Below are 13,138 nucleotides of genomic sequence, written 5' to 3'. Positions count from 1 at the left end.
AAAACTGACATGCATTTAAACCTGTTACAAATTTTACTTATATAGATCTACAGACTTTCATTTCAGTCATGATGAAAGTATTTCACCAATAAGAATAATTTATGAATAAAAATGTAATTTACGGAATATCTTGGCAGTGAATGTTGATCACTTCATCACAGTTCAGTCATGTTTAGAAAATCTAAGCAAGCTGTGTGATTATTCCAGGAAACATGGAATGATGTGTTCAAATTAGTACCATCTGTGGATAGAAAAAGTTTGAGGTTTTTAGTCATTCTTAAAGAATGGAAATCTGATTCTCCATGCTAAAATGAGTGTAATCCTCTTTGTATCTGTAATTCAATAGGGCAGTTGCCTTGAGATAGTCTAGTTCAACACACAGATCATCAAAAGAGAAGATACTGGATATAAATGAGGGTTACTGCTGGTCATATATGAGTGACTCTGAGGTAGCCTTGTTTAAAAAGTTGCCTATGAGTTTTACTACATATTTGGCTTCAGATTAGATTTATTTCTGATTTATTCTTCTAAATACATTTGATGAAAAATTTGGACAGAATTTTGTACCACATGAAAACTAAAAGACTGTTTTAATAAAGCATAGTTTAATCACATAGTCAACACTTATTGAGTGCCCATATGTTTCAGACACTGGGTGTCTGTTCAAAGCTTTTCACTGTTTCTGTCACATGGGCAGCAACTGCAATTGTTACTCTTCCTTTAGCCAGGTTAGAAGTAACTCTGCATAGATCTTGTTTCTTTGTCAATTTAAAGTACTATCCTATTTAGTAGCACTCATTTGGATAATACTAGAGTCTATGGACCAATATTAACCTGATGAAATTTTTACTGTACAATGGTGTTTTCCATTAAACTCTTCTTTTCTAAAATCTAAACGTTGGGGTGGGGGGGAGAAAGTTCTTTATAGAACCATGGGTATGAGTCATCTCTCTTGCTGAAATAGGAAAAAGATAGCCTCCTCTTCTCCAGTTCATTGGATACCTAATGCATTTATTGTTCCTCCCATGTCTAGTTGCTTAGTAAACTCTACATAAGATAAATTGAAACATAGAAGGAATGGTTGGTGGCAGACTTGGAAGAAAGTGAAATGTCAAGACCATACTTCTGGGCTCTCAAGGGGAAAGAGCAGTGTCTATAGTTTTAATGCAAATGAAAAGTCAATCCAAAACTTCTCAAGTATTCTCATTGCACTTAAGATAAAACTAAAAATCTTGAATCTAGTCTAGAAGGCTCAATATTGTCTGATTTTGGCCTACATCTCCGACTTTCTGTTGCCTTTCCTTCTCCTTGTGGACTCACCAGATTTCTTTAAGTGATTCCAATGTGCCACACTCTCTTCTCACGGGAAGCTACATCTTACCTGGCAGGTCTCTGATTAAATTATAATTTATCAGAAAAGCCTTTTCTGACCATCTAAATCAAGTTCCTGTTACACCCTCTTATTCATTTGTTCATACATTCAAAAAACATTTATGAAATACCTACTTTGTCCCAAGCATTAATCTGGACCTTCAGAGATACAACCTAATATTTAGGTGGACATTTGTATGTATATATGTGTGTGTATATACACACACATACATATATGATATATAAAATATATAAATAAATATATTTTGAAGTGATCATTCAATTTTTTTTTACTGAAATGAATACAGATTAAAACATTCCTAGATCTTTGGGATAAATTTTTGAGTGAAATAGACATTAAAATAGGATTAGGCCTATTTGAGGTGGGTTTTCAGTATAGATCTAGGATGTCTAGGATGGCAGATATCATTTTAAAATAATGAAGGCTGTACAAACTAATAGCACTATCTGGAAATAAATTTTAAATTAAATTTATTTGGCTGAAAAACTGGAAGAAGTTGTTTGTACAGGGCCAGGAATCTTAGGGTACATCTGTCTACATAAAGGTCAGACATAAAAAGCCAAGTTGACCAAGATCATCTCTAAACTTCAAATTCTGATTCTGTGATCTACTGATTCATTTGCATGTTCAATGAATTTAACTACCAAAATAGATCTAAAACTTTACTTCTTTCCTATTGCTACCACCTTGTTTCTTCTTCCCTGAAGAAATCAAATGGTCTGTGAATTAATCCCTTTTCCTTTTGTGTAATTACCAAAATGGACTTGACAAACTGTACTTCTGAACATCTTATTCTGGTACCTTGATAACTTTCCATTGCGTGTAAAGGTATTTATAAGTCTCTCTGACACAGTCTCTCCCCAGGCTATTGTGTAGCATTCCTGTTTGTTATTGCCAAGATGAATTATAAACTTTAATCAAGCTGGAGATGGATCTCATTACCCCCTCTTCTTGAATCTCTACCTTTATAATCAGTGAAATTCCATCTCACATGCCACTTTTTCCCTTAAAACTTTTCCTGAATCCCGAAATCAGTCATATGTCTCTGCTTTGTGTTAGAATATTTTGGAAATATGTCTTATCTTCAAGTGGTCTGAGTTCAGATTTAGTGTCTGGGAGATTTGAATAAATTAGGAAATTCTACTATTTAGCCAATTCTAAAATTTCTTTTTCTATAGAGGTAATTTTTTCTTAAAAAGAAATTTTAAATGTTTTTCTTCATAACTAAAGATACAATAAGGAGTGTGTTCTAAGTAATGTATCAGGTGTTCTGTTTGTAATGCTACTTTAAAAGTTAATGTTTGATTAAATGCAGTAATAGTTGGTGTTAAAATAGTATTTGAAAACAGAGTAATTGAATCTGGTCAACTGGATCTGATGACCTCAGGTTATCTATTTGTTTTCCATTGCGTTAGACTATCTCTTCTCTTCCAGATTTAAGTAAATATATAAGCAATAGATCTGTATATAATTTAGTAAAAAATTTAAGAGGAAACCCAACATTTTAACTTAAGTCTAGACCTTTCTGGAAACTCATGTAACCATGTATTATTTGACATCTCCTTCTGGGTACCTGATAGGTATTCCAAGTTAACATGCTCAAAAAAAAAATTCTTAGCCTTTCTCCCCAAAGCTTGCTTCTCCCATAATCATCTTCCTCTTGGTTAATAGCAACTTCATCTTTGTTTGCTCAATCCAAAGACCCTAGAGCTTTCCTCTACTACTGTCTTTTTCTTACACCCCATGTCACACAACAGCAAATCCTATCACTTCTCCTTTAAATTAAATTCAGAATCTGAACGCTTCCTTTCATTTCTGCTGCTGCAGTTCTGGTCCAGACCATCATAATCTCTTGTGTTGACATTGCAATAGCCTACTAATTACTTTCCGTGTTTTGTCCTGTCTCCCTTCAGTCTATTATTCTCAACAGAGTAACTAGAGTGATTCCATGAAAACATATGTTAGAGCCTGTCACTCCTCTGCTCAAATGAAAGTCATAACAATGTTCTACAATGTTGTACACAATCCAGCCTTTAGTGTTTTTTTTCTCAGACGTCGATTCCTACAAGCCATGCTGGCCTCCTTGTTATTTTTCAAATATACCAACTATGGTTCTAATTTAGGGCCTTTAATAAAGGATTTTTCACTACTGGGAATGTTTTTCCCCAAGTATTCACATGAACTTCATGTCTTCTAATCAGTGAGTTCTTCTCCAACTACTTAATTTAAAATTCCTGTAACAACCTTGCTCCTTCTTTCCTTCCTTATTTTACTCCATAACACTGATCATCATCCGAAATTCTCTATATAATATCTATTTATACTTTTATTGTATATAAACCTTTTGAACATAAATTACACATGGGTAGGATTTTTGTCTGTTTTGTTCATTGTATTCCTAGCACCCACAATAGTACTTGGCACAAATTGGGTGCTCATTCGATATTTATTGAATGTTGAATTAATATGATATGTTTCAGAATAAATGAGGCTTTTTAACTATTTTATAATCATTTTATTTTTAAGTGTATTAACATACAGTTTTTATGAAATAAGTAATTTTCATGTAAGTCATGGTTATTCTATCTCAGCCTTCTAAGCAAAAGCCCTTGTGCATATACAGAAAAAGGCATGGTTGAAAATGGTGCTCATATCACTTAGTTTATTGTTCTTTCATATTACTAAGCATAATATGCTTATATTTTTTTTGTCCAATAAATGACTATTTCCTAAAAACAAGACATAACCCTATGTATCTTGAATCTCTAAACAGGCTCAGAGCCTAGCACATGTTGTGCATGTAACAAAGCAGTGGTTAATATGAAATCTAGTAAGTGGCTCTAAGTAGGATCGTGTGATTGTAGGTGATATATAATACCTTCATCTGTGTATTAATATTAATGTGCTGGATGATGTTCTAGACAGGGTTTCATTAGTTTTAAATGTATGCAAGATAAAAATAAACTACTTATATGAATCATTTATTCATTTAATAATTTTATTTAAAATTATTTTATAATCAACATGTACTATAATAAGATTCATTCGTACCTTTCTAGATATTTAAATATAAGGATGTTTTTCTTGAAACTGAATATTAAAAACTCAGACCATACATAGGGAAGGATGTAAGATTATATGAATGTTTATTTTTTCTTTGTACCATGCTTGTATATGAAGCAGAAGTTTGTTTATATAAGTAACTTATCAGTGAATTTGAAAGCAAAATTAGGAATAAAAAATAATCGCAATTGTTTTTGTCCTCTACCTCTTTGAATCGCTGTTTCTATTAAGGTTATGCTCATTAAATATGGGGCTGTTAGTCCAAGGGCAGTTATGATAAGGGATACTTTATTATACCACGAGGTCTGTAATAAAGAAATATTTTTAAATCCCATTTCTCTTATTTACAAAATGTTTGGTAATTCCAATTGTTTTCTCAATTTTTCCCTTTAATTTTTAGTTCCCAGTGTTCCCACAAATATTACTTTTTCTAACGTTCAGTCGACTAGTGCAACATTGACGTGGGCGAGGCCTGACACTATCTTTGGCTACTTCCAAAATTACAAGATTACCACTCAACTTCGGGCTCAAAAATGCAGAGAATGGGAATCTGAAGAATGTGTCGAATATCAAAAAATTCAATATCTCTATGAAGCTGACCTAACTGAAGACACAGTATATGGATTAAAGAAATTTAGATGGTACAGATTCCAAGTGGCTGCCAGCACCAATGCAGGCTATGGCAATGCTTCAAGTTGGATATCTACGCAAACCCTGCCTGGCTGTAAGTATTGTTCTGTATATGTGTATATACCTTTGCATTCAAGAAAGAGCTCTTTAATACTTTTCCATAGAAATCACTCAAACCATTAGTAATTGCTCTTACAACTTAAGTTTTATATTTTAAAACTGATTGCCCTACTTGCTTATACAACTTCATTAATGTTAATATTAAGTAAATAAGTTAGTTTTATACCTTTCTGAATATTGTCTACATAGTATTGTGATGGCTTCCATACAAAGCATATATGCTTACATATGCACACACACACACACACACACACATATACACACATTACACACATACACTGATTTCTGTTTTATTTTATGTCTATGTTAATGATTTTTACCTAATTCCATTATGTTTAAAATCACTGAACATAAAAATTATTTAGTATACAAACCAACTCACTAGTAACATATTTACTTTTAATTTAATTGAATAACAATGAAAATTCATTTTCAGTCATTATTAGGGCTTTTTTCAAACTTCCAAAGTTGCTGCAAGGTCCTGGCATCCCATATGGTAACAAAGCATCGCAGGCATCTCTTGTGGTCTATTAGGGTGTACTGATTGCAATCAAGAACCCTTTGTCCATGCCCACATTTTTACTTCATATCTGGAGGCTTTGCTGCTTTTAAGCCAGGCTTTACAACCTTTTCAGTGACTTTAGCCTTACACACGCATATGCATGCGTGCGTGCACGCGCACACACACACACGCACACAGACATGCACACAAATGTGCACTCATGAATAGCCCAGATTAATCTATCTTCCAGTAGCTTTTCATACAAAATTTGGAAGCAAAGAAAGACCAAGGGTCCAATTTCCAGCTTAAAATGAGGGAAAAGGGAAAAATACAGAGAAAAAACACAAAATAATCTCTCAAAATTATTCTGCCATACATATTTTTAAGGACTCTTGCATTAAAAAAAAAAACTAAATGCTTTTGCATATAAATCACTAAGTGTAGGTAGAGATACTCTTGCAACTTTAGTTTTATATTTTAAAACTAACTTGTTACCATACTTGCTTAGACATTATTAACCATAATTAAGCAAATATTTTTATTATTTGTGCTTAACATTAGCTACCTAAAATTGTAATGGCTTCCATGCAAAATAGATTACAAATGGATTCATGTAAGCCAGAGTTCTGAGGGATGGCTGCACTATCCTTAAAATGCCATTCCTGCCCCAAGCCCTGCAGAAAAAATTTCAGATCAGCCAGATAACCCATTGCACCCATCCCAACACCATCCCACATAAACCCTCCAAATAGGGACCTTATGTCCATTCTCCTAATTTGACCAGGACTATGACTAGTTGATTCCTTTTAAATCCAGATTGGATTTTCTTAAAAACTTTTGGTACCTATTAATAGAGTAATACATACGGGTGTGCATGCATGCACAAACACACACAGATTTTCAGTGATAAATAGATGCCATTGTAGTTCTTTATAGACAGTGAAATATATTTTGATCTAGGGGCTTTATTGTCTAGGTCACTAAACGTGCCTCTTGTTCTTATTTTCCGGAGTACCCGACATGTTTGTAACAGTAAATGTGCAATGAATGTTTGTTAATGCAATTCGATATGTGAGAATCTAGACAACTCAGCCTTTAACATAACTGTCCAACCTTTCCTTTTTGTAGCACTTTGGCTCAGTTTCCTTAAGATCTGCCCTTCTGGTTTATCTCCTATCTCCCTGGTAGCTCTTTCTCAGCCTCCTTTGCTCATCCTCTTTTTTTTTTTTAACTTTAGGTTTTGGAGTGCCAGGAGTTCTATACTTGGCCCTTTTCTTTTTAATTTAATTTTGTTATTTGTTTCAAGTATATAGTGCATTGGTTAGAAATTTATATAGTTTATAAAATGATTCTCCTAAATGCTCCTTCTCTCCTGTAGGTCTCCACCTAGCCATTACATTAATACTAACTACATTTCTTCTTCATCAACATAAAATCCTAGGAAATGTTGTCTCCTTATATTGTCCTATGGCTTTAAAGTCTACCTTTATACTGATTATTCTCAAATGCATATCTCTTTCCATCTCAGACTGCTCCCTAAAACTCAGATCAGTATATTTACTTGATCAATTGATATCACAGGGTGTGTGTGTCAAATATACCTCCCCAAATTAGCATGATCTAAACACCAAACCTTTTCATCCTCCAATCTTCCTTATCTTAGGTGCACCATTACTCACCTGGTTGCAGAAAATGAAAATATAGGCAGTGTTCTTTTCCTCCTCAACTCTACCAATGGTATATTTCTATCACACCATCTCAATACAGCCCTCCATTGGCATTGCTATCATATTAGTCCTATCTTTCATTGCTGTTACCATATTAACCTTTCCGAACTCCTGAGTTTTCAGGCTGATCTTTTAATACCTAAATCAGATGACGTCACTTTCTTTTTAAAAGTCATTCCATGAACTCCCATTGCTTTAGAATATTCTCCCATCTCCATCTTCCCATGAGAAGCTTTTTTATTATTCATAAGTCTACTAAAATGATTTCTGAGTTTCTCTAGCCACCCAATCTAAAACATCTATGCAGTATTTTTCTAGAATGTCATCTTATTTTAATGAACATCTATAATTACCTGATTGACCGTTACTATTTTCTTATTACCTAGAATGGTGCCTAGCACTAGTAGGCACTCTATAAATATTTCTTGAATTGGTGAAACTTGATTGAAAAGCTAAAGTAGAGAAGGGAAAATGAATTGTTTTCCAATGCAAAGTGATGGTGAAGGTGATGGTGCCATAATGAAGAAAAGGAAAATATGAAAAAATCAAATCTGAGTTGGATTTAGGCAATAAGTATATTATTTTGAACAGAAAATAGATGCTTAGAGATTAGAGCATAGGTTAAGTTAGGGATTTTCATTGCCTCAGCCAATAAGAATGAATAAAATCCCAAGTGCAGATGTGGTAGAAATGGGACATTGACTAAACAAACTTTAAAGTCCCAGAGGCAACTGGAAGTTACTTAAAGCGGTCAGACAGGCATCATAATGAAAGAAGCCGGCTGACGTAACACAGGTGAGAGTGGTGGAAACCAGGACAGATTAACAGAGAATGCGCTAACAGGGTAGCCACTCCTCACCACTGGCTGATTACTGTTCTATAGACAGGACACGCTATTAGGACTTCTGACGTTTTCCAAAAAACATGTGTGAAAATATTCGATTTCTTGCTTGTGACATGTTTTTTAAAATATTTGTTTGTTCAGACTAAAGACATTAGCAGCCCAGATCTGGCCTATGGGAAGCTAATTTTTAACCTTTGGTTAAAGTAGATCTTGTGCCTATTTTTTGTCTTCTGCCGTTAAAGGTTTCTGTCCTACATCTTATGAGCACCTGACTTGAGTCATACCTGCTTTTACCTAGTCCACTGAACCAAGAAGTGGACTTTCTCAATGCAATGTTTTTTCAATTAATGTAAGCGCTATGATAGAAAATGTTCAATTAGCATAAAATGACATAAAAATGACTAATTCAGAAGCAGGTAAATGAAACCAGGAAGTGGGATATTTAAAGAACCCCATGTTGTAAATCAGAAAATTTGGGAGTCTTTCTACTTGAATGTCTTTGCTTCTATCCTAGTCCTTCCACCTCCTACTCTCTTTAAGGTCTATGACCCACTTACTAGAATTTGGTTATTTTTAGTTAGTTCATTTTGCTCTTTTTGGTTTAAAGGAATAGTAGTAGAATACTTCAAATATTTCACAATTGATATGAGCTATTTTTTTTTTTAAGTTTTGTTTTCCTAGTTTTACCGGATGTCTCTCTTTGTCATTGATGGTTGTTTGGTTTGTTAGTCCTTGGTGCGAAGGAGAGAGTAATCCTGGCTTCCCTTTACCCCAGCCTCCAGATCTTTACTTGATGACTAATCCACAGAAGGCCTTTCTCATGAAGTACCAGTTTGTCTTTTATCTGGTATTTTTCTCCTCTCTGGATCTAGTGTTTCATTGCCACAATTTGAATTTACCATCAAAGAATACTTAAGATGAAGAAATTTATCTTTACTTAAGTATATTTTCTATACTACTCATATTCCTTTCTTATTTTCTTTATCTTTGAGAGCTTTGAGAGATTTTCTATTCTGTTATTTATCAATAAAATTGAAAGCTTTTCTTGTTCTATTTTCAGAGGAGATGTGGAAAATTGCTTTTCTTCCACTGTAATTAAGAGAGAAAAGTAAGGGGATTTATATATTTCAGAAATTGTGATAATAGACATATTATCTTGGCATTTTCAAATTTACTAGCTTTTCAACTGAGTATTACTTTATTTGTAAGTCTTATGAATGAGATGATTGCTCTGTTTCAGGAATTGAGGGGACATTTTTCTAATGATATATTTTAATTTTATAATTGTACAGTAAGAAAGCTTTATTTATTATATTAAGCCAAGAAGAAATCATCTAAGATTTCATATGATATGAAAGACAAAAATAGATACTGCATACATTATTGAAAGATCATATATATATGTACATATATATATATAGTGAACTAATATATAGTATAAAAATAAAAGAAATCAGAGTAGTCCAGCAACAAAAATCTTGAAAAGCAGTAATTCTTTTAAAATTAAAAGTAATGCTGAGATATTGATTTGCACATCAAAGATAGGAAGTATAGATATTTTGCAAATATAAAAAACAATTTGTTTCAAGAAAATTATTAGGTTTTGTACTACCTGTCATTGATTCAAAAAGTATTGATTCATAATATTATATAAGAAGATAAAAATGATGAAAGTGAACAATTTATCAGAATTAGAGAAAAGATAAAACAATATAAATTAGTATAAAATTACTATTTTAGATGTGTGCATTTTGTCCTAATGGCATCAAGTGTCTAAGTTCTTAATAAATAGAACTTCTTATCAAAACCTGAAACTTATTGATAAGGAGCTAGCAACTGATAGCTAGTTTGAAATTAAATTATTCATACTTTGAATAACTCAAATAAAAGACTACCCCATTTGAATAATAAATATTATAAAATATTCTAAAGTGGCTTGTAAAATGAGAAAATATGTTGTATTTACTCTCTCTGAGCTCATATAGAGGAACGTCCAATCAAAGACTAAAGAGGTGAAGGTAGAATACAAGCTAAAAATTAAATTGGGTTACTTTCTGAACTGAATCTACAACTATCCACTAGAATGAATAGAGAAAACATTATTCAGCTAACTCAAGCTGACTTTTCTTTCTCTCACATACTCTGATCTAGAGATTTGAGGCCAAATTGTTTTTTTTTTAAGTCATCTGCATAATAGCCATAACTCTACTTAATGCTGAATGTGTATAGATACAAACACAGAAATTACAAATGGCAGAAATATTTAACTTGAAACATTAAAATCTTGCAGATTATTTTACTAACCCGTATACCCAAAAGCAATTTGAGTTGTGCGTGTGGGAGGAATGTAGACTGGAAGCTGTTAAGTATCTCTGTGCTATACAATATGTATTTATAATGCTGAGGAAATATACAACTTTAGAAGAGTGTGGCTGTGAAAGTAGTATGGAATGAAATGGAACTCTCATAATGTGCATCTCCTATGGACCACCAAGACTGGAGACAACAAGAAAGGAAAATTCCTGGAGTAACACTTAGGTTGTGAAAACCACAGGATACCATACTCATGAGGAATTTTAACTACCCAAACATCTGTTAGGTTAAAAAAAAATTTCAGCAAAACATGCCTCATCAAAGAAGCTTCCAAGGAATGCAACTTTATGATCTAAGAAGAAGAAAAACCAAACAGAGGGCAAAGTATGCCTTATCGTTTTTTAAAATAAATTGTTAATGAGTTTCTATGTATTCAATTATTTTCCTTAATTTATTCTGAACTGTGTAAATCATCTATAATGGGATGAAAACTGTCATAACAGAGGTAGATATCATCTTTTCCATAAAGGAAAATTCTATAATGGTAATAAGGGGTAAATAAGTAGGAAAATATAGAACAAGACATAAAGAAGCCCATATGGTGGCAGCGTATTTTTAGAATAGTCTCTATCCTGTCAGTACTGAAGGAAATGAATATAATTTTTTTCTAGAAATGATTTCTATGAAATTAGTTAAATGCTTTTCCTGAGACTCCCAAATGTGTAATTCAAGACAACATCTCTCTCTTCTAGACCTGTACATTGAAGTTACTGGTATGACTACTTAGGTTTTTGCAGACCTCTCAGACCCCATTTTACCTTTGCCTCTTCCTCACTACAAACTCGTGTTCCCTGTTTCAGTGTATTGTACCATTATTCATCAAATTGTTCAAGCCAGCAATCTAGGAATCGTTTTAATTCTTTCTAGCCATCCTCACCCTCCAAGTCCATATCTGAGTCCTATTGAACTCACCTTCTAAATAGTTCTCAAACTTAGTTATCTCATTAAAGATCTCCAAATCTAGACCTTTAAAATTAATCTATTAATATAAAAGGTATCTAAATGGTCTTTCTGTTCCCTTTTTCTCTGCTCTCCACCTGAACTCAGCTTTTGAATACACCTATCTGACCATGTTATACCTCTGCTTAAAATCTTGTTTTGCATTTTCCTGTTATGTAAAAATCATACATTTTAGTAAGGTCCTTTATGATTTTGCTTATATCCCCTAGACACGACTTGTTCTTTCTCCTTTGTGCTCCAGAATCTTTGTTTTATTTTATTTTTTCTGTATGTTATGTCTTTTTCTGTAGAGAAACTGCTTTTTTTTTTTTTTAATGTTTCACACCAAACATCTCTTCTGCAAAGCCTTCTATAAATTCCTCTTTCTACTCCTACCTCCCAAAACTTGTTTCTAAAGTACTGATCATTTACTATCATAATTGTTTATTTCTCTTTTGTGGAACTCCGAGCTCCTTAAAAGCTGAGATGACCAGGTGATCAGGTCTTATGTATGTTTCTACCCTCAACACTTGGTCAATATTTGGACTTGGGAAAAGTGTTTGACTTCAACATGAAAGTATTTTAATGTCAAAATTCTCCTTATTGAAAAATGGTTCATATTAATTTTATTCATTTTTTTTGTTTATAACTTGTCTTTCAAATACTTGCATGGTTATTGCCAAAATTAAAATTTTCATGGTCAGTTACTGACCATGTTTGATATGTTTGGCTTCTTTTATTTCACAAAATGAGTCGATTTTATATTGCTAATATATTTTTATTGTCCTTTTTTATTAATTAACATAAATAGTATGAATTACTGCATATAAGAAAGAAGTATGCATATAGTAAATAGAGAAGGATTTCAAGCAATGAAGGAAAATAATAAATGCCTATTTCAGATAGGTCGCAGTATTGACAGTATCGAAATGATTACTTGAGATAATAAACTTTTAATGAATTTCTATAGCAAGGTGGAATCATAATAGGCTGATTGATAGTCCAGGAAGGAAATAAAGGATAACAATATCTAAATTTGGGCTGCTATGTATGATTACAAAGAATAGATATCTGAGTAAAATAATAATTTATAGGATATAATAATAAGCATATAAAATTAAAGTAGTTAATAAAGCATTCAAATATATATTTAATTCATAGAGCTTTTGCAAGGTTATTAATATTTTTAAATCCCATTAAATAAGTACATAGAATGTGTTTTTCAGTAAAATCACTAAAAATCAAAAGATATTATAAAGATTATCACTATATTATATTTTAAATCGATATTATAGTAAGTCTGTTTATCTTAAGAAAAAAAGGAGAAAAAATCTTTCCCCCAATGACAGCTACCTGAATTTTATCTTTTAAAAATTCAAATGAATTATCTTTCTCATCTCAAACTTCAAATCTCAGGTTGAATTGAATTATTTTGACTCTTCTGAGAATCTTAATTCTCTTGATTAAGAAAGCAGTGTAAAAGAGGATTAATTTTTTGTGATTTTTGCTCATCGACCTCAGTTCAAGTCTGCTTCAGTATCAGGCCC

General features: G+C 32.6%; 1 protein-coding gene across 1 annotated transcript in view; it reads left to right on the top strand.

Annotated features, from left to right (window-relative positions):
- PTPRQ (protein tyrosine phosphatase receptor type Q) overlaps positions 1-13,138 on the top strand; it is a 165,738-nt gene that overhangs the window by 82,572 nt on the left and 70,028 nt on the right. The window contains exon 26 of the mRNA XM_016132460.2: positions 4,857-5,180. Coding sequence (XP_015987946.2) covers positions 4,857-5,180 — 324 coding nt within the window. The remainder of the gene's footprint in view (positions 1-4,856; positions 5,181-13,138) is intronic.

This window comes from Rousettus aegyptiacus, unplaced genomic scaffold (assembly GCF_014176215.1).
Source record: "Rousettus aegyptiacus isolate mRouAeg1 unplaced genomic scaffold, mRouAeg1.p scaffold_m13_p_2, whole genome shotgun sequence".
In the NCBI taxonomy this organism is placed as follows: Eukaryota; Metazoa; Chordata; class Mammalia; order Chiroptera; family Pteropodidae; genus Rousettus; species Rousettus aegyptiacus.
Note: the sequence above shows the minus strand (reverse complement) of the source record. Positions and strands in the feature narration are given on the sequence as shown.